The sequence below is a fragment of the Vombatus ursinus genome, unplaced genomic scaffold (assembly GCF_900497805.2).
Source record: "Vombatus ursinus unplaced genomic scaffold, bare-nosed wombat genome assembly UNPS02012319.1, whole genome shotgun sequence".
NCBI lineage: Eukaryota > Metazoa > Chordata > Mammalia > Diprotodontia > Vombatidae > Vombatus > Vombatus ursinus.
Window position 1 is genome coordinate 2,287,163 of NW_020952097.1, and position 20,892 is coordinate 2,308,054.

At 48.9% G+C, this 20,892-nt stretch overlaps 2 protein-coding genes across 11 annotated transcripts in view; one reads left to right on the forward strand and one right to left on the reverse strand.

Moving 5' to 3' along the window:
* FAM83H (family with sequence similarity 83 member H) overlaps positions 1-4,641 on the forward strand; it is a 43,710-nt gene extending 39,069 nt beyond the window's left edge. For all 4 annotated transcript variants that reach the window (XM_027857769.1, XM_027857770.1, XM_027857771.1 and 1 more), the window contains one exon: positions 131-4,641. In XM_027857769.1, coding sequence (XP_027713570.1) covers positions 131-3,221 — 3,091 coding nt within the window. In that variant the 3' untranslated portion in view covers positions 3,222-4,641. The remainder of the gene's footprint in view (positions 1-130) is intronic.
* Positions 4,642-6,123: 1,482 nt separating this feature from the next.
* MAPK15 (mitogen-activated protein kinase 15) lies at positions 6,124-20,448 on the reverse strand. 7 transcript variants are annotated; one of them, XM_027857627.1, is made up of 13 exons: positions 20,336-20,448; positions 18,609-18,707; positions 16,702-16,792; positions 16,442-16,572; positions 15,833-15,996; positions 15,417-15,556; positions 14,974-15,031; positions 10,319-10,456; positions 9,652-9,757; positions 8,849-9,086; positions 8,436-8,554; positions 7,056-7,190; positions 6,124-6,672 (listed from the first exon to the last, which is right to left on the reverse strand). In XM_027857627.1, the coding sequence occupies exons 1-13, from the start codon at positions 20,402-20,404 to the stop codon at positions 6,451-6,453; spliced, it is 1,710 nt and encodes a 569-aa protein (XP_027713428.1). In that variant the 5' UTR covers positions 20,405-20,448; the 3' UTR covers positions 6,124-6,450. The 7 variants fall into 7 exon arrangements, with proteins under 7 accessions (XP_027713428.1, XP_027713427.1, XP_027713429.1 ...); XM_027857626.1 differs by having other exon boundaries at positions 18,609-18,747; XM_027857631.1 differs by lacking the exon at positions 6,124-6,672 and adding an exon at positions 7,995-8,105 and having other exon boundaries at positions 7,107-7,190; positions 18,609-18,747.
* Between the last annotated feature and the right edge of the window lie 444 nt (positions 20,449-20,892).

Here is a 20,892-nt window from a genome sequence, read left to right on the forward strand (position 1 = left end):
TCCACTAACCCCTACCTCCTTATACTCCCAATTTCTTGTAGTCTTTTGAGAAGACTCATTGTGGGGTCCTTCCACTGTTTTTCCTCCACTGTCCTTCCTATCCCTGACCTCTATGTCTTCCTCCTTTTAGCTTCATGTGGTCCTTTGAGAAGATTCATCGGAGCATCGCTCATATTTTCCAGGGAGAGCTGGTATCCAGCTTTGATGAGGAATTTCGCATCCTCTTTGCTCAGTCTGAGCCATTGATCCCTGCAGCTGGGGCTTTGGCCTTGGCCTTGACCCATGCAGACACGTATGCCCTGACTCCATATGGGGGCCCAGGGCCCCTGATGGGGGCTCCTGTAGGAGGACCAGGGTCTTTCTTCCCCAAGCGTGCCCACTTGCTGTTCCCACCACGTGATGAGGGCCTGGGCTTCCCCTCCTTCTTGGACCCTGACCGTCACTTCCTATCAGCCTTCCGCAGGGATGACCTACTCCGGCATTCGGGGGGTGTGGGAGATATGCATGGACTGAGGATGCTCTCACGTCGGCCTGGCATGGAGATAGAGGCTGGCCATGGTGGGGATCCCAGCACTCGTGGCTTTCTCCGTGCCAAGCACCTAGAGATGGAAGCTGGGCATGGTGGAGACTCTGGTAATCGGGGCTTCCTCCGTGCCAAACACCTGGAGATGGAGGCTGGCAATAGTGGGGACCCCAGCTCCCGGGGCTTTCTCCGAGCCAAGCATCTAGAGATGGACGCCTTTAAGAGACATACCTTTGCTGATGGAGCCACGGAGAACTTTGCTGCATCCCGCCAAGTGTCCCGTCAGATGTTTGTTAGCCATGGTGATGACTTCCGCTTTCAGACCAGCCACTTTCACCGTGACCAGCTCTACCAGCAACACTACCAGTTTGAACCTCAGTTCACAGCTACCCGGCCTCAGGGCTTGTTTGAGAAGCTGCGGGCTGGACGTCCGGGTTTTGGGGACCCTGAAGATTGTGGGGTAGAGGGGAGCCCCCGTTTCCCAGAGTTAGAGGGCTTTGGCCCTCATCCTGAGGGTCCTGGTGGACACTTGCGGCTGGACTATGTGCCATCCAGTGCCTCAAGGGAAGTCCGGCATGGTTCTGACCCTGAACCCCGTGGACCGGAGCCTGGTGCTCCACAGCGCCCTAACATTGGGCAAAGGTTCCTTTGCCAGTCGTCACCCACACAGAAGCAGAGTTTGGACCAACGGTGGTTTCTACCAGAGGCTGAACCAGAAATGGAACCCAGCCGGAAGGGTGGGGCTGAGGGCCGGGCAGGGCTACGCAACTGGCGTATCTCCTCCTACCTCAGCGGCTGCCACTCTGATGGTGGAGATGAGGGTCTGCCTGGCCCCATGGAGGCAGAATCCTATGATGAAGTCTTGGGTGATCCCCCTGGCCGCTATCCCTTACCCACTGGGGATCTGCTCCCCTCCTCTTTCAGGACTGGGGGGCCCTTTCCCCCAAAGGCTCTAGGTGGGGGGGATGGCCCAGAGCGAGAGGTGGCTGAAGGGGTAGCCTTGGTCAAGCAGGACTCATTCCGCTCCCGCCTTAACCCCCTGATCCAGAGAAGCTCCCGGCTTCGCTCTTCCCTCATTTTCAGTTCATCCCAAAAGGAGGGACCTGGAGGTGGGGCTGGTGCTGGGGCCACAAATGAGAAAGTACAGCTCTTCCAGAAGGAGCAGACAGTCAGTGAGACAGTGGGTGAGGGTGGCGAGACAGTGCGGACAGCCTCCTCTTCCAAGGTGGCAGAGCTGCTGGAGAAATACAAGGGCCCGGCCCGGGACAGAGACCGGGACCGGGACCGGGACCAGGAGAAGCCAGGTGGTCTGATCACTGTTAGCAAAGCAGCAGTGTCACAGTTATGGCGGGAAGAGACCGGGACAGGTGGTGGGGGCGCTGGTGGGGAGCGACGTAGCCTCGAGAGCTGCCTTTTAGATCTGCGGGATTCCTTTGCCAGTCGGCTGCATGAAGAGGCTGAGAGACAGCCAGGTGCAGCTACTGTGAGTGCTGCCCAGCTTCTTGACACCCTGGGTCGGGGTACCGATAGACTGCCCTCTCGATTTCTTGTCTCTGATGGCAGGGCTGCCCTGCCCCAGGGCAGGGCAAGTCCTCCACCTGAGAGGAAAGGAAGCCCCACACCAGCCTATCCAGAGAGGAAGGGGAGTCCAGTGCTCGAAAAGAGAGGGAGCCCCATATCAGCATTTCCAGAAAGGAAGGGGAGCCCTGTGCCACCTGTCCCTGAGAGGAAGGGGAGCCCCACATCAGCATTTCCAGAAAGGAAGGGAAGCCCTGTGCCACCTGTCCCTGAGAGGAAGGGGAGCCCCACCTTGGCCTATCCTGAAAGGAAGGGAAGCCCCACCTCAGCCTATCTTGAGCAGCGGAGCAGTCCCCTACCTCCAGTGCCTGAGCGGAGGAGTAGTCCTATACCCCCAGTGCCTGAGCGGAGGAGTAGCCTCACATTTGCTGGGGACACCCAGAAGATAGGGACCCCTGGGGAGGAAGATACTGGCCAACCAGAGTCCAGTTCCATGGAGTTCCTGCGCAAGAGCTCACTTCGCCTGAAACAGTTGCTGAGTCCCAAGGGGGAGAAGAGGCTAGAGGAGGAGGGTGGCTTCTTAGGGCCCCAGGAGAATGGGCAGCCTGAGGGCCCCCGTCGACCATCACGGGGAGATAGCCCAGAGGTAGGGGCAGAGGAACGGGGCTCCAGGCATCGCTTGGCCTCTGCCACACCTAATGCCCTCTACAGTAGTAACCTTCGAGATGACACGAAGGTGATACTGGAGCAGATCAATGCTCACAACCAGAAACATCGTGGTGGGGCTGGATCTGGGGCTGGGGCAGGAGGTGCAGCCCACAGCAGCCCTGAGCTGTACTGCTCACCTGCTGCTGCCCTGGATGCAAGCAGGGCCCATGAAATGTCTGATAAGGACAAGTGCTCAGCCATCTTCCGCTCAGACAGCTTTGGGAGCCAGAATCGCTTCAGCCGGACACTCCCGGCTAACCTAGAAGAACGAGACACCCTGCTGCGAAAGATGGAGAGTATGCGGAAGGAAAAGCGTGTCTATAGTCGCTTTGAGGTCTTCTGTAAGAAGGAGGAGGCTGGGGCAGGTGAGGCTGGGGCAGGCGAGGCTGGGGCAGGCGAGGCTGATGCTAGGGACCGCAAGGTGGGCAAGTTCATGCCCAAGATATTGGGCACTTTCAAGACCAAGAAATGATCCAACACCCTGGCAATCTTTCCTGCCCAGAGTGTCACTATCACTGACTCACATTACCACTAACACGCTCAACTCCATCGTGGGTCCAGTGACCAAGGCAGATGCCAAATCTCTAAATAGGGTGGGTTGAGATAGGGTGGGGAGTGGGTGCCATATCCTGAAGAGCAGGATGTCCCCTTGGGCTTATGACGGATATCATTGCCCAGGGGTAGAGGACCACCCCTATCCTCACTGTGCTCACAAGGCCAGTGTACGTGGGCAGACCTAGTCCCCACAATGATGCGCTACTGCCTTGCCTGCCTTTGGAATGTGGGCTGTACCTTTTTGGGGGACTATTCCCATCTGCCCATCTAATTATATTGGTCTGTCTGTCCATCTGTTCATTTTTTTTATCTTCCTTTATTCCAAAGCTTTTCAATACATCTTCAATTGGACGATGTATGCTCCAACCCCCTACCTCCATGCACTGGTCTACTTATCTGCCTGTCGCTTCTCCTACTGGTCTGCTTAATTATCTGCCTGTCCTTTCTCCCCCTGGTCTGCTAAACAATCTGTCTATCCCTCTCTCTCTCTGCCCAGCCTATTAGTGCATCTCTCAGTCTAAGGAATTTGGAAGTAACAAATCCTCATTTGAACAGAGCTTGACAGTTTATGAAGAGTATTCACACACTGTCTCATTGGAGCCTCATAATGGCCTTCTGAGGTATTTTTACAGATGAGGAAAGGAGCTGGGAGAAGTGATTTGTTCCATGATATACAGCTAGAAAACTGTGGAGCTGGAACAAGAGAGCAGGTTTTCTGGTTCCTTGTGTAGTGCTGTTTTGCAGTGTACCAAGTTGCCTCTCCAACAGAGAGAAAGGGTGGAAAATCTTTGCTTTGTGGGGGTGTGTGTGTGTGTGTGTGTGTGTGTGTGTGTGTGTGTGTGTGTGTCTGCGCTCCCAGGGGAGTTCTTCCCTGCTTAGGGGAGGGAGGAGGGAACATGTGAGGGCAGGGAGAGGTCTTAGGATCAGAGAAAACCCTATCTTACAGAATTTACAAGGAAGATGGTCTTCCCAGCACCAGGTACTGTGTTTCATACCCAGTAGGCACTTAATAAAAGCTGGTTGATTTGCATGGTGGATGGGGTAGGACCCTGGGGAGTTATGGGTTCTGGTTGGGTGTCTAGAAAAGGGGGGCAGTGTGGTCTGAGGCTCTGAGCTAGCATCTCTCCTACTCCTAGATGGATGCATGCCTCTCTGGGTGTTGAAGAGGGGCACCCACAATGATGGACATAAGATGCTGGGAGAGTTCCCCTTGGGGAGGGGATGGCACAGACCCAGTGCCTATGTGTCCTCCACCCTCTCCAGGGGATGAGAGAGGGAGGGCTGAGGGAACACTAATTTGCTGCATCAATAAATTAGACTTGAATTTATTAAACCTGGCTTTGGAGTCTTAGATTCTTCCAAACTACACAAACATCTTATCAGGAATGTCTTAGGAGTGTGTGAAACAGAAGTACCGAGATGGAGTCAGTCTGGGATTCCTATGACATAGAGATGAATCACACATAAGACCAGTGTTAGCACCTGTGTGGGCCTGTGCCTCATCCTACAAGGTATGTGCAGGATGTGGGCAGGGCCGAGTGAAGGAGAACAAAGGTGTGAGGGAGCCAGGGAGTTCAGACCAGAGAAGATCAATGACAGGCCTTAGGAGATGTCTTTGTCACATTTCTTATTTCCCACCTGTTCCTCTGTAGTTCTTTACAATTGTTGAGAACCCTTCTTTAGAGCCCCTAGTGGGCTCCATGCCTGCCTGCACTGACCAGGCTGGGACCAAGGTCTCCTGGTCATTAAGCTATTGCTTCTTCCCTGGACCAGGCTGCCTCTTCAGCAGGCAACGAGAAGGAAATTCTTTGCTTTGAGGTAGGAGACCAGGGAGTGGCTGTACCCCAGGATCTCTGCCTTTTTCTCAGGGGACCAAGGAAGAAAAGAGACCCTGGTAAGAGAATGAGGGTTGGGGTGGGAGTGAGCCAGACAGAGGCCCTCCCAGGAGTTAAACAGGTTCTGACTTCCTCCACCATCTTTTCTTTCTCTGCCTTCTATTATGGGGTTGGTGGGTATTATTACTCCATTTAAGAAAGATCCAGTTATCCCCATCCAATGGCCTTTCTTCATACAGTGCTCCCCTCTGCTGCTCAGCACACATTTAAACAGGGCCAGGGGCCCCAACACATGATGTGCCCCGTTTGGGATAAGAAAGCCTCAGGTGTGGGCTGGCTTTGCCAGCAGGAGGAAGGGGTTGCTTCTTTTGAGACCAGGCCTGAAAAGCTGCCTGATTATCTCCCTGCTACCTAAAGACTATAAAAGCCACTGCTTTGGAAAAGCTGTTTCCAGGGCTGGATGTCAGCCAGCCCTGGTGAAAATACCAGAGAAAAGAGAGCCCAGACTTAGCGCAGCTGATCCCCCCATTTACTCGAACTTTCTACCACTCAGATCATCGTATCATCACACGGGTGTCTATGTGTCCCATTGATTCAGTGAAGTATTGTGGTCTTTGATATGTTTCCAGACTTCTGGATGCCTGGTGAACTACACCCTCCCCCACAATGAATGCCCTAGTTAGTATCCCACTGATACACTGTAGAGCTGAGGCCCAGGCCCGAGATTCAATAACCTCTTGGAATCAGAAACCTTGAGCATGCTCTGAGACTCACATTACTACATATGGTTAACACCAATGACAAAGGAAGAGATGATCATAAACAATATATCTGTATGTGGAATCATTAAGTCTTGGCAAGAGATGCATGATCAGATAAAGACTGTCACTCATAGACACACAGTCCTGGGTAGAGGGCAGGAAGAGGAAAGTCAGGGTTTGGGGGAGCTCAACTCCCTATGCTTGAGGAATACCAAGCCATGCAGAAAATCAGAGACTTTAATGTTGAAAATAAATTGTTGGTGTTTACGAGAAGGGTAAAGGGGACGGACTCCCATGGCTGAAGCCAAACATTCCTCAAACCAGAGACCCCATTGAATGAGTCAGAGAGGATGGCTCAGAGGAGGTTTCTTATCTCTTGGGAGTGTCTGGGTAAGGGAGCTTCAGTGAGGGTTCAGGGGGTCATGAGGATCAGGTGAGGGAAGTCCATGGGGTGAAGCAGGCTGGGGATATCTCTGGGGGGCAAATACAGACAGTCAGGGGCTAGAAGAAGTACATAGGGGTAAAAAGTTAGGATGTCTCTAGAAGGGAATCAGGATGGAGGTACATGGGGGAGGGGATGGAGTGAGGAGTAAGAGAGGGGCAGATCATACAGGGCTGACCTGCAGATGGTTCCGTAGGCCTGGGAGTAGCCTCCCAGGGAGGCCTTAGCTGCCCCCATAGTCCCCTGGGAGGCAGAGGACTGGAACATCTTCCTTGCAGGCCGCAGGGGAGCTCGAGCTTCCTGAGTGGGGCCAGGGGGCAAGCGAGGGACCTGGGAAGAAAGAAGAATTCATGGGGGAAGGGAGGACCAGTATAAAGAATGGACAGTTAATGTTGGGGAAATGACAGTGATGTCAGGGAAGGGACAGTCAGTGCCAGATGGAGAGATGACTAGCTTTGGGGGAAGGACAATTAGCATCATAAGGTTTACAGGGAGTAAGGACCTTAGAGATCATCTAGTCCAATCACCTCATTTTATAAAGAACTTGAAACTCAGAAAGGGTGAGTGAGTGACTTGGTCAAGGTCACAGAGCAGAACTGGGATTCACACCCAGGTTCTCTGACTTCTTAATGTCTAGGAAGATGCAGCTAAAGCCTGTGGAGGGACAGTCAGCATCAGGAAAATGATAGCATTCTGCATCTGGTCTCCCTCACCAGCTTGGTGTTTGTGGAAGTCATCACACCCATCAGGGAACTGTCCTTTCGTGTTAGGGCCTGGTTGGTCACTGCAGCTGCCGCCTGGGCAGTGAGGGAAGGGGTAGACGTGGCTGACCTCAGGCCTGGCTTCTCCTAAAAACAGAGACAGGTACCCCTTGTCTGGCGCTGATGGGGTTATTGCCCTCAGGTGAGTGATCATATCCTGAGATGGGGCACATCAGGGCTGCAGCAATGAGAATTAAAGGCGGAGGGCTTAGGGGAAGACCAGGAGGTGGCTAGACGAGGTGGGATAAGAGGAGGGAGACAGTCTGGAACTGCTGAGTCACTCTCCTGTGTCCTGGCTGCCTCAAGGTTCTGTCCATTGTTCTTTCTACTTTTTCCCTTTAGTGTCATTCGCTTTTATGCGAATGATTCTCAGACTTGCATCCCCAGCTTCAGTCTCTCTCCTGAGCCCCCAAGGCCTATTTCCAAATACCTACATGGACATCTCCATATGGATGGCCTTCAGCTTTGACATGTTCAAGCCTGAAATCATCTTCCCTTCAAAGCATCCTCTTCTTAACCTCCCTAATATCCCCCTCCTCCTTCTCAGGACTGATTCCTCAGCGTCATCTTGAACTTACTTATCCTTCTCCCTCACTTCACACATCCAATCACTTGCCAAATCCTGTTGATTCTACCTTTACCACAGCTTTCACATTCCTCTCTTCCTCTCCCATTGTGACCACCTTAACATTGTTTCCCTGCTCTCAGTTTCTCCTCCTCCAATCCACCCTTCAGAGAGCTGCTCCTCCAGACCCGATGCCAGGTCTGACCTCGTCCCTTCCTTGACCAAAACCCTTCAGTGGCTCCCTGTTGCTCTACAGGAGAAAACATAGCCTTCTCAGCCTTGCACTTAAGGCCCTGCTCAGTTTGGATCCCACCCACCCTTCTCACCTTCATTCACACTCTATCCTTATACACACTTTCCATTGGACCACATCTGGCTAGGCTCTGGTGCTGACTGCCCCTCCCACATCCGTGCATCTCCTCAGACATTCTCTGCTCCTGGAACAGAACACATATAAATCCCCAATCTCTGCCTGCTGCAGCCCCTTGGTTCTGCGGAGGCCTCGCCCTGCTGCCATTTCCACCATGAAGCCTTCCCTGTCACTACCACTTAAGCCCAAATGGAAGTGATCTCTCCTCCCTTGGGTCTCACACTGTCCTCAATTTGCACTTCACTGACTGACCAAGTTTTTTTCTACTGTAGTGACATGTGTGGTCAGATTACACTGTGAGGTCTCAGAGGACAGGGAAATCATTCCCCCCTGTGCTGTCCTAACCCCTGACGCGGTACATAGCAGGTGTTAGTTGATTAGAAACGAATAAACTTACCCCAGTGGGGCCAGTGAGAGTGCGAGCATCACCCCAAAATGATTGTCCCCTCTTCCCCGAGAAACCTCGATGTTGTAGCCGGATAGAGGGTGCTGACCCCTGCCGGGGACCAAGGGTGTCTATGTTTGGGGTGGGAGTGAAGGAGCATGTCATGGTGAGGGTCAGGGTTGTACACCTTTGTGAGGGCTAGAATTATAACTGTGTGGGTTTGGGTTAGGGAATCAAATACCATGGTGAGGTCAAGGGTTATAACACTGGTGGGGAGGGAAGGAGTTGGGAAATTGATAACATAAAATGGATTCAGATCAGGAATCACACACCAAAGGGTCAAGGAGTCATATGCCATTGGGGGTGGTGTGGGGATTCAGGGTCACACCATATAGCAACATCAGAAAGGCTCAGAGATCACATACCATGGCAGGGAGCGGGCTCACTCTGTGGCCTGGGTCCAGGGATTTGTGAACGACGTTCCCTCAGGGCAGAGGTTCGAGGTTCCCTTGGGGCCTGGGCCCGCTCAGAGGTAGAGTTCTGCGGGAGGGGATCCTTCTGGGAGGGCAGGGGCACAGGGCTTGACCTGGGAAGATCCCCCAGGGCTTCTCTCTGAATCTCCAGGCTCTGAAGTCGATTGTTTGCCTTTCGCTCTAGGATCATCTATGGGAAGGGGACATCTCAGAGTCCCTCTGGCGAGTATTCAAAGTGGGCCAGTGGAGGGGTGAGGGGAATATCTAGGCCGAGGGAGTAACTTATGTGTGTGTAGAACCTGAAATGAAGGATTTCCTGGAGTGAGGGAATACTTAAGAGTGGGAGTGAGAACGTCTTGGGGAGGGACTGACACCCAGGCAAGTCAAACTCCATGGGCCTGAGGTGGGGAAGGAGTATTTGGATAAAAGAGCATTCAGGAGAGAACTCATGAGAACTCTTGGTAGGGAGATGACCAGGGGAATCCTTAGTAGCTGCCATCCAGGTTCTGAGGGAGGTGTATGTGTGTGTGTGTGTGTGTATGTGTGTGCGCGCGCGCTCAGTACACACATCATCTGCGGTGTTTATGAGTTTCATTTGCACATATGTATATGTAGTGCAAGGCACACATGCACAGGGTATATGCACACATAGGTGAGTGCATGTGTGCATGTATATGTGCCTGTATGCGTGTGCACATGTGTACACTTGTGTATATGACAGAGAAGAGGCAGAGGCAGAGGCTCCTGGAGGTCACCTTGTACAGCCGGTTGCGATACTCCAGCACAGAGAGCTGCACGCCATCATCGATGGGCAGGATCACTTCATACTCCAGGGCTGGCTCCTTGGCTGGACAGTGGAATCTGGAGTCAGAGGTCAGAGGGAAACTCAGAGGTGGATGTTGCCCACTGCTCTCCTGGGGAGTGCTTCCTCTACCCTCACTTCTCCATTCACACATCTAAGGGGTGCAGCTATGACAGTTTCCTTTCAGGAAGTTCTCTGACCTCAGCCTTCTCTCCATCTTAACCTGCTGCTGCTGTTGGTTTCATCTGGGAATCCTCTAAACCCAGACTCCTTTGTCTTCAGCTCATCGGCATCACACCAAAAGATCCACATCTTTCCCCCTCCCTCAACCAATCTTGGCCTCCACTCTGCGGCCAACTGTCAGCCTTGCCTGGATTACTCTCCTCCTTCCTAGGCAACCCCAGCCTCTCTTCTACCTTCCATCCTTGTCGTCAGCGAATCTTGCTCTCTAACTCTGCCCCCTTTCCTTCTCCCCCATCCTTAGCTCCTTGGTGCTGGCCTTCCCTTTCCCTGCCTCTCTCCACTGTCTACCTGATTTGGGGCCTCACATTCCCTCCTGGCCTTCCCTTCCTGTCAGCCTCCCCTGGGGCCTCCCTTAACCACCTCGGCTCTCTCCCCACCTCCTCACGTAAGGGTGCCTCAGAGCCTCATCTGCTGTCAGCCGCTTCTCAGGGTCAAACACCAGGAGTCGTTGCAACAGGTCCAGGGCCTCAGGAGGAGTGGTTGGTGGGAGGCGGGAGTCCAGGGTCAGTAGCTGCCTGGAGGCAAGTGCTGATCTCACCATACTCTGTCACTCTGTTGTAGTCCCATATCTGGGAGCTCCACTGTCCCTCACTGCGCCCTCTAACCCCAGAGGGATCCAACACCGTGGCCATGGCGGCTTAATCCCAGGGATGTGAATAACCCACAGTTCTATTGTGCATTGATAATTACAAAGTGCTGTCCTTACAACCACCCAAGAGGTAGGCAGTGGAAGGACAAATAAAGAAACTGAAGCTCAGAGTGGTGAAAGGTCTTGACACATGGTCTTATAACTGATAAATCTTGGGGTTCTCTTGAACCCAGGAATCCTAACTCTGGAAGTAAGTCTAATCTGCTTGATACAATAGAACAAGGCCTAAAAGATGTCAATGGAGGAGGGCCTGTAGTCCTTGGTTAGGGTTGGACCCTAGAGAGATCTAAGTTAGGGTGAAGGTAGGAGGAGAAAAAGGAAGATTGGAAAAGGAAGAAAAGACTCAGGCAGGATGACCTGGAGAAGAACTTGTAAGGTTAAAAGCAAAAAGAAGGGAAGGAGAAAAGGAGAGAGAGAAGTGAGGGAAAGAGGGAAGAGAGAAGGGTGAAGGCAGTAAGGCAGGAGGGATAGATGAGGGAGGGATAGGTAGAGAAGGAGAGTGGGAAGGAAGGTAAGAGGAAGGGAGAGGAGGAAATGGGGAGGAAAAGAGGCCTGGAGAATTAGTGGGGTACTGAATGTAACAGATGTCAAGTGAATTCAGAATCTGTATTAGGAATCACATCACAAAATCTGAGTTGAAAGGAACCTCAGAAGCTATCTATCTAGTTCAACCTCTAATTGAATGAAAATCCCATCTACAATACACCTACCATGAGGTTATCCACCTTGGCTTGAAGACAAGCTCCAGTGAGGGGGAGCCACTCCCTCCCAAGGCAGACCATTCTACTTTAGTAGAACAGCTTTCGTTGTTAGGAAGTTTTCCCTTGGGTTAAACCTAAATTTGCTTCTTTGCAACTCACACCAGTTGTTGCTGGTTCTGTTCTCTGGAGCCAAATTGAATACATTGAATCCTTCTTCCTCATCATAATTCTTAAAATACCTGGACAGCTATCATGTCCATACTAAATTTTCTCTTTTTCAAGCAAAACATCCCCAGTTCTTTTAACTGATCCTCATATGGCATGGTTCCAAGACCCTTCACCATCCTGGCTGCCCACTCTGGACTCTTTCCAGTTTATCAATATCCCAGAATTGAGCACAATATGTTTTCACAAGATACAACCTGACCAGGGCAGAGCCCAAAGAAATCAATCCCTCCCTAGTCCGGGACCCCATGTCTGTACTGATATAGTTTCAGACAGCCTCCATATCTGTGCTTCCAGGCTACCACATCTCCCAGATATTTTTCAGGTGAAATGCTCTCTCGCCATATATTTCCCATCTTATACTTGTAAAGTTGACTTTTCCCTCTTCCTTCCAGTAGAATCCAGTATAATAATCCAGTAGAATAAAAGCTCCACAAGGGCAGGACTGTCCTTTTGCCATTGTATCCCCTGCACTTATCACAATGTAGTAGGTACAGAACATGTACTTGTTGAATGGAATTTGAGTCCAAGTGTAAGTAGTGACATATCTCTTAAATTTCATCTTATTAGATTCCTATATTCTGTCCCATTAATGGGAATCGCTCATATTCTCTCTCTGTTTATAATCCACCTGGCATACATACTGCTGCCAGATTATGTTCCTAATAACAAATGGGAATGCCCAGAATCAAGGACACCCTGTATACCCTTACATGAGCTATGCCTAGCAGTGAGAATTCTCCTACCCCTCTATTCCCCAACATATATGTGTATATATGTATATATGTGTATATATATATATAAAAACATGTTTTATGTATCTATATATTCCCTATAGCCACTTTCAGATCACCATCTCTTCACTATTTTACTGAAATCCCTGCGTGCTCTCCCAGCCTGTTTTTGCCATTGTCCACAGATCTTTAGGACATTTTCCTGGCTGCCTCAATGACTTCAACATCCTGGCTGCCCACCCCACGGGTTCCCTTGAATTTTATTACCTCTCTGCCTAAGCAATACTCTGAGCCTGGTCACAAGGCTACCCTCAAAACCACCACATTAATCTCCAACCCTAGGAAAATGGACCATTTACTTTTCTCTGCTTGATAGTTAGTGTCAAGGAACCTCACTGATCAGACACATTAAAAACTTAGCTTGGCTCTATCTGAACAAACACCTTTCACTATCTCCTGTTGATTCCTTACCACATCCCTCATAATGTTCCTTTTGAATATCTTTTCCTCTCAAATCCCTCAAAGATTTAATGCTTAAAACAAATACTTAAAACATGAAACAGTGACCTATAACAAAGGTCTTGCAGAAAGCCCCTGAGGTGCTCCAAAGCCTGATAGAAGCTCACCAACTGGATGAAATTCTCCTAGGAGGTAAAGAATGTCTAGGGTTTTTCCCCAACTCAATTCTAAGGTAATTGGTACCCTGGTGCTGATCCTCATGACCTCCTGACTAGAATATCATAAAAGCTTCCTAACTGGTTTTCCCTACCTCAGATCCTTTTTCCACCCCAATCCATCCTTTACAAAACTGCTAAAATAATCTTGCTAAGGCAGTCTTGACCATATCACTCCTTTGCTCAAAGGCTTCCAGTGGCTTTTCTGTTACCTATACAATAAAATCTAAACTCTTTAGCCTCGCATTTAAGGCTTTCCACAGTCTGTCTCTAACCTATCTTTTGAGCCTTATTTCATATTGCTCTCTTTATTTCACATAATTTCCCTTTCCTAAATACACTTTTTGAAACAGAATTAGTCTCTCAAATTTGTGGACAAATGAAATAAAAAATTAAGAAAAGCCTAATGCTTATTTGAAAGACCTCTACCATTAAAAGTATGAATTGCCTATATACCAATACTGGCAGATATTATAAGGCAGTGGGTCTCATTTAGTGGTTCATGAATCCTTTGGGATCCTTTGATCATCCAAGGGGTTTGCACTAAAATTCTTTAATATTGCCTTAAACAGTAATCAATTGCAGAATATTCTGAGTAGTACATTAAATTGTCCTGGGGGTTCTCAACACATTTTGTTGTTGTTGTTGAAAGGGATTCTCAGAACAAAAAAAGTTTGGAATTACTGCTGTCAGGTTTCAGATGAGATTAACAATTTCTGTTATACAATTGGGTTTGTTTTCATACTTGGCTATTTCTTGAATCTTTGTATTTACAATACCTATATCTCATCCTAGAGTTAATGAAATTGTATGTTACAGTCATAATCTTACATCACAAAAAAAAAAATCATTGACTCGTTTTCCCTTCTTGCCAGAGAAACCATCTGTTTTTTATTTGTAACTTTAATATAAACTTTCTAGTCTGAAATAATTACCTAGAATTCCCTGGAAGCTTTTGGAAGGATGTTTAAAGACCAGAATTTTTGTTCTAAATTGGGACATTTAGTTGGATAGCAAGACCTCTCTATCAGGAAACCATCCTCTAAGCAGCTACTTGATATAAGTAATAAATGTTGTTTCTAATGCATTTGATCACTAAACATAACACTGAACAAGTTGATTTATTCCCTTTGGCACACTATATTCCAGTCAAACTGGTCTGATCTTGACCTCTTCTCTCCCACCTCTGTGTATCACCACAGGCCCTCCATCACAGAATGTTCTCCCTTCTCTTTTCCACTGGTTAAGATTTTCTTCCTTTGAGGTTTGATTGAGGGGCTATCCTCCTCCAGGCTTTTAGAGTTCTCTTTCCTCAGATTTTTCTTAAAGTATTTTTGTCTAAATCTCTCCATTGTTCCCAGTATACTTTGCCTTGTACACAAATAAATTGTAGTACATGCGGGTCATTCCTCTAATAGATGAAATTGAGAGAACAGGGACAGAACAATTTCCTATCTTTGTAACTCTACTGTCTATACAGCTCCTTGCATGTATTAGGCATTGAAAAAACATGGAATTATAACAGAAACATTTCTATCTCTATATAATTTATACTTCAAGATTCACTAATATTATAGTCAAATATAGTTATGAATGGTGGTAGGGGAAGCAGAGCCAACAGAGGAGGCAGGTAAGAGGTTGAGGTAGAGGAAGAAAAGGAGAGGAGGAAGGGAAAAAGAAGGAGGAAGAAGAGGAGGAGGAGGAGGAGAAAAAGGCTCTGATCGCCAAGTCAGGGTCTTTGGAGGATAAATCATACTTCTCTTGATACTCTGCATAGCAGGTAGTGAAAAGTTAACCAATACTGGTGGCAGGAATCCAGCTGGGGATCTTTTTGCTTGAGAACTGCCATGGAGATGCATGTTTCATCAAAGTCTCTTACCAGCAGCCCCTAATTTCAGTGATCATTTTGGCCTCTGACCCAAAAAACATTGTGCTCAATGTTTAGAGTTACTTTTTATACCTAGCACTGAGTGACTGATCCCAATGTATCAAGAAGATAAAAGAAGCATTAGTCTTACATAAACCCTTCTCTTTCAAACCCACACTTACCGGGGGCCCATCCGGTAGAGGACCGAAGCACTGTAGTCTGAGCCAATGGTCAGGAACTCTGGATGCAAAGAGCAGAAGGTAGTGGAATGAAAGTGGACAGATGGGGCAAACAGAGGAGGAACAGGGGCTCAAAAAGTGGTCCTGGGGGAAACTACTTCCTCTGGCCGAGGGTAGAATGATCATCCCCCCTGGTCACTCTCACCCACTCTGTAGGGGCCAGGGTAACCCCCCCGCCCCAATCCTGCCAGCCAAATGTCAATCAGCCTTGTTCTCTCTAGCTGGGACCAGGATGGATAGTTCTCTGTTCAATCTCACCCCCTCTGGTTAGGCCACAAACAGTATGGAAGGGCAGGGAAATACCTAGTTACTCAGTGATTACATAGTAACATGGTTGGAACACTAGTCAGGGCTGGGATGAATATACCTCCTCAGTCAGTCCTCACCCTCTTTGTTTGGGGCTGGGATGGCTGCCAGGATTAGCTCAAGCTGGTTGAGGGTAGAAGTTCCTGGGAACAAAGGTCTCCCAAGCAGCATCTCCCCTAGGATACAGCCCAAGCTCCACATGTCCACACCCTGTGTGTACCTGCAGGGTCAGGGAGTAAAGACATGCCCAGGATGAGGGAGGAAGATGAGGTAAGGATGAGGCTGCAACAGAAGTGAGGGTGGGGTGAAGATAAAGGCATGCCTGGGATTGGTGGCAGGGAGAGGGGACAAGTCTTGCACAAAAGTAGGCGAGGGGAAATACTAGGTGTGAAGAATCAGAAGACAAAAGGATCTTCAGGGCCCAGTATGAACACAGCTGCCCACCTCCCTATCCCTGTTTTCCTGGTGTGTCACCACTCTCCAGGTCCCCCATTACCGGTGTGAAGACAACAGGATTTCTGGGGCTCGGTACCAGCGTGTGGCCACATACTCTGTCAGGGCTGGGTTCCCTGGTTCCTCATGAAGTTGACTCAGGGAACGTGCAAGGCCAAAGTCACAGAGTTTTACACAACAGTCAGCATCCAGAAGAACATTGGAAGGCTAAAGGGTGTAGGAAGTTTAAGTGTGTATATGTCAAGGCTTGGAAAACTGTCGTAATGTTATGGGGGAGGTGTGAGGACCCAAGGAATAATGATTAGGACCTTCTGGGGGTGTGGTGGATACCTTGAGATTAAAGATGAGGATACTAGGAAAAAGTGAGTCTAATAGGATGATGTGAGGAACTTGATGGGAGAAACAATATGATAGATGGGTATTTGTGTACTTTTGGAGGAATGTTTTATTTTTGAGGTTGTAGGAAAAATCTAGAATTTTATGTTACAGGAAACCTTACCCTTCCCTTACATCCCTTTAGGTGCAAGGACCCTAAGGTAAGAGTCAGTGAGGATTCAGAGGGAATCAGTGATGTAGGGGCCTGGTGAAGCAGGTGTCAGTAAGAAGAGTGGGGAGAAGGTAGAAGGGAGTGGGTAGGCCTTGGGGTTTTCACCTTTTGGTCTCTGTGGATGACATTTCCTGAGTGAATGAATTTGGTTGCACGTAGGAGCTGGTAAAGGATGTAACACTTATGAATATCCTTCAGCAGATTCCCTTTCCGGATGACAGTATGAAGGTCTGTGTCTGCATGGGAAATGAAGGGCACAGCGGCCAGGTGAGTAGAGTTTAGGGAATGGGATAATGAGATGTTAGAACATAAGAATTCACTCACTTGTGTTTACAAATTCAGGACATGAGGGAAAGGGAACTCACCCATGGATTCAAATACTAGGTAAATATCCCTGTCATTTTCTGCCCTGATGACATTCAGAAGCCGGATGATGTTGGGATGATTATCAAACTCCTAAGGATGAAAGGTCAGGAAGCACAAATTGGCAAGAGTTACATAAAGGCTTCGCTGACACTGACCTGGCAGTCCAGAGTGCACCAGGCTTTCTTGCTCAAGGGCAAGGTGACAAGTCTTGGTTCCAGTCTTTGTCATTCTTGAGGCCCCTTGTAGAAGGTTCCTTTAAGGAGAATAGTCTCTAACATAATTTGAAGAGAATCTATATACTGCATATGTGAAGTACAGAATCACACAATCTCAGAGTGGGAAGGAACCTTAAACATCATCGAGTCTTGTCTAGGAAGAATACCTTCTACAACAAAGGTGATACACTCAAATAGAAACAGGGACTACTACTACTACTACTACTACTACTACTACTACTACTATTCATAAGGCTCCCTGTGGGCAGCATATTTACTGAGTTTTGAAATGTAATGATACCTATGTTCTATTGTATTTTTATTTTGTTAAATATTTCCCAATTACATTTTAATCTGGTTTGGGCCACAGGAGTGTTGTGATCCACATATGGCCTACTGGTCACTTTTGCTCTACAAAATGATCAGTAATTGTTTCCGTAGTCTGAATGAAGAGGAACGATCCTTCCTGGGGCAGCTCATTTCACTTTTGAACAGTTCTAATTGTTAGGATGTTTTTCCTTACATAAAACTGAGATCTGCTTCCCAAGGACTTCTATCCAATTCCTACTTCTTTTGTCTGGAGCTAAGTTAAAGAACTCTAACCCCTCATTCATATGACAACCTCTCAAATACTTGAAGACAAAGATCATGTGCCAGCCTTTTCTTTTCCAGCCAAAAATTCCCATTTCCTTCAACCAGTCCTGAAATGGCATAGTTCCCTGTCTCTTCATCATTCTAGCTGCCTTTCTTTGGATGCACTCCAATTTGTCCATGATCTTTGAAAATGTGGTGCTTAACACTATTGCTCCAGCTGTGGTTTCGCCAGGGGAAGTATAGTAGATTTACTGTCTCATTTTTTATTCTTTTAATACAGCCTAAGATCTCATTGGTATATTTGGTTTTCACCTCACTGGTGAGTTTGCAATCCACTAAGACCCCCAGATCTTTTTTCATATGAACTTATATCCAGCCTCTCCTCCACACAGCTGCCAAACAGATTCTTCTTCTTCTTCTTCTTTTTTTTTTTGGTTAGGCAATGGCGTTAAGTAACCTGTCGAGGGTCACACAGCTAGTAAGTGTTATGTGTCTGAGGCTGGATTTGAACTCAGGTCCTCCTGAATACAAGACCAGTGCTCTATCCACTGCGCCACCTAGCTGCCTCCAAACAGATTCTTCTAAAGCATAGCGGTTGTCAAATAAAACCTGGAAAACTGCTAGTTGTACAGATCATAGAGGGGATATTTATTGTATTAGATGGCCACTGAGATCTCTTCTAAGTCTGAAATTTTGTGATTTTGTAAGGCCAGACTCTCATGGAAGCAGGGATGTCTCCCTCCCTATGCTAGATTTTTCCCTTAAAAGGCCTCTGATATAGGGGTGAGTTTGATTCAGGACAGATAAGTCTGAACTACTAGAGAGAGTACCCATATCAATGCAATCACAAGTTCATCCAAGTAAGCATGAACCTGGGGCAGTATTTATGTGTCTAAGGAGTGCTGTGGGCATGAAGCTAGGTCATGTCACATCATAGATGCTCACCTAGAGAAACATGATCTCTCTGAACGTTCTCTGTAATAAAACATAAAGGGCATTGCTAGTGGTACGTGATCTCATTTCCCCAATATGTCTGTCCCTTCTACCATCACCTTTCCCTTCCCTCCGAAGTTTCATTTCTCTGTTACTCCTTTCACCTGTGCATCCGTCTTGTTCCTGAAGGCATCAAAAATCTTCTTGATGGCCACAATTTCTCCTGTCCTTCGATCTGCAGCTTTCCAAACGATGCCATAGGCCTGGGAGAGCAGAAACCGTGCCTTTTCCTTTCCGTAGGACCTGGAAAGTAGGGTGGCTAGGGGCCACCCCAGCTAGGATGGTTTCATCCCTGACCTCTGACCTTTCCACAACCTGATGCTGGTGGTGGGCCTTCTTAGAATTCATTCCTCACCCCTTCTCTAACAATTACTACCATACCTGCTTTTTAGCACCCAACTCTAGTTTGTCCTTGGTCAAGAGACTCAGGTTAGCTTCAGGGCTTAGCCAGAGATCTCCACAGCCAAGGAGTGTTTGAGAGAGACATGACCCTAAGCATGTAGAGAGATCCAATGGGGCAGAATTGGTATGTGATGTTACATTATATAACTCTGATTTGCAGTTTTTTCCACTGTAAAAAGCAAAATGGTGCTTTATTTATACTTATTTGACACTATATAATCTGCTACAATGCCTTTCTTGTCTCAATACCTTGCCTCTTCTGTTTTGAACTGAGCAGTACTGGGTCTCCCCCTCAGACCAAGGGCTCCCTGAGAGTGGGGTCCAACCTCTCCCCCACCCCAAAGACCAGAAGCTCCATGAATATAGGTAAGTATACGTCTTCCTCTCAGATAGGTGACTCCTTGAGTGTCCCATAGACCAGAAGCTCTTTGAGGACTGGCAGGAGACAAACCAGATGTCTTCCTGTGGGCCAGGCCCAGTGGCTCCCTAAGGTCAGAGTCCTGAGTCCTTTCAGATCATGGAGTTTCTTAAAGATAAGCAGTGCTTGGTCTCCTTCTCAGGCAGGGAAACCCTGAGGGCAGGGCCCTGGGTCCTCAATGACCAGAGGCAAGGCTGTCTATCCACTTCAGATAGGGGGCTCTTTGAGGACAAGACCCTGAGTCTCTCATAGAATACAAGACCCTTGAGGTTGTTTATCCTCAGGCCTGTCCTTGAGGACAGTTCAAGGCTATTACCCCCTTAAGTAAGAAACTCCCTGAGGTCAAGTCCTTGAGTTTTCTATGGACCCTTTGCTTTTTAAAGGCAAGGCTATAGTCCTCCTTATACAAAAGGCTCCCTGAGGGAAGGCCCCTGGGTCTCTCACAGACCAGAGGCTCCTTAAGGACAGTAGGGCTGTATCTTTCCCTTATACCAGGATCTCCTTAACAGGCCTTTGGGTTCTCTACAGACCAGAGGCCTAGAGAGGCCAAGCAGGGTTGTATTTTCCTCTTAGACAGGGGGCTCACTGAGGGTAGGACCCTGGGTATTCCTCAGATCAGGGGGCTCCTTGAGGATAGGCAGAGGTGTTTCTTTCACTCATACCAGGGATCTTCCTGAGGGTGGGGGTTCTGAGTTCCCCTGATATCATGAGGACAGGAGGGGGTGGGTCTCCTCAGACAGGGGGCTGCCCCAGGGTGGGGTCCTGGGACCCATCAGATCTCAGGGCCTCTAGAGGACAGGAAGGGTGGGTCTCCTCCTCAGACAGGGGCTCCCCCAGGGCAGGGTCCTGGGACCCATCAGATCTGGGGGCCCCTAAAGGACAGGAGGGGGTGGGTCTCCTCAGACAGGGGGCTCCACCCTGGGGCCCCCACAGACCGCAGTCTTCTCGGGGGCAGGTCCGGCGGTGTCTTTCCTCACACACCAGGAGCTCCCTCACAACCGGGTCTCTCACCCCCTTCCCAAGCCGCCGCTTGATGAGGTAGCGCTGGGACACGTGTTCATCCACCTCGGACAAACTCATGGCCGAAGGACGTTCCGTTTCCTTCGTCTCCTCCCGTTTCTTCCCCTTCTTCGGAGCAGCTGTTGAACTCGTTGCTGTGGAAACCAGAGGCGACGCTGCGCTTGCGCCGGCGCCAGCGCCTCTGGGCCAATCCGAGGATCGTGCGCGGGGAAGCCTGGCCCCTGCCTCCAGTTTGGCCCAGTCCCCTTTCTCTTCTCAGAGGTGACTTCCGGGAGCCCGGGACACGCCCACATTGGGCGTGACCTGAAGTTAGTCCCCGCCCCACCTAGCCCTCCAGCTCCTCCCTGGCGTTCGTGGCCACGCCCCCTGCTCCCAACATTCTTCTCCCGCCCATTACTTAGCCCCAGGATGTGGGATGGAGGTGGCTGAGAGTTTCATTCTTTTCTTTTTCCTCATGGATCGGTTTCCATTATTCCTGCAGCCTCAGTTTGTTGATTCGTCACCTTGTCCTTAGCTAGTCAACAGTGTCTCATAGATTCAAAAAAATT

Coding starts and splice junctions, on each gene's coding strand:
- MAPK15 (XM_027857626.1), bottom strand. CDS start 20,385: ATGAACACGTGTCCCAGCGCTACCTCATCAAGCGGCGGCTTGGGAAGG. Junction 15,997..16,441: donor TCATCCACAGAGACCAAAAG/GTGAAAACCCCA, acceptor TACACCCTTTAG/CCTTCCAATGTTCTTCTGGA. Junction 7,191..8,435: donor CTCTCACTGGCCCCACTGGG/GTAAGTTTATTC, acceptor CTCTGTTTTTAG/GAGAAGCCAGGCCTGAGGTC.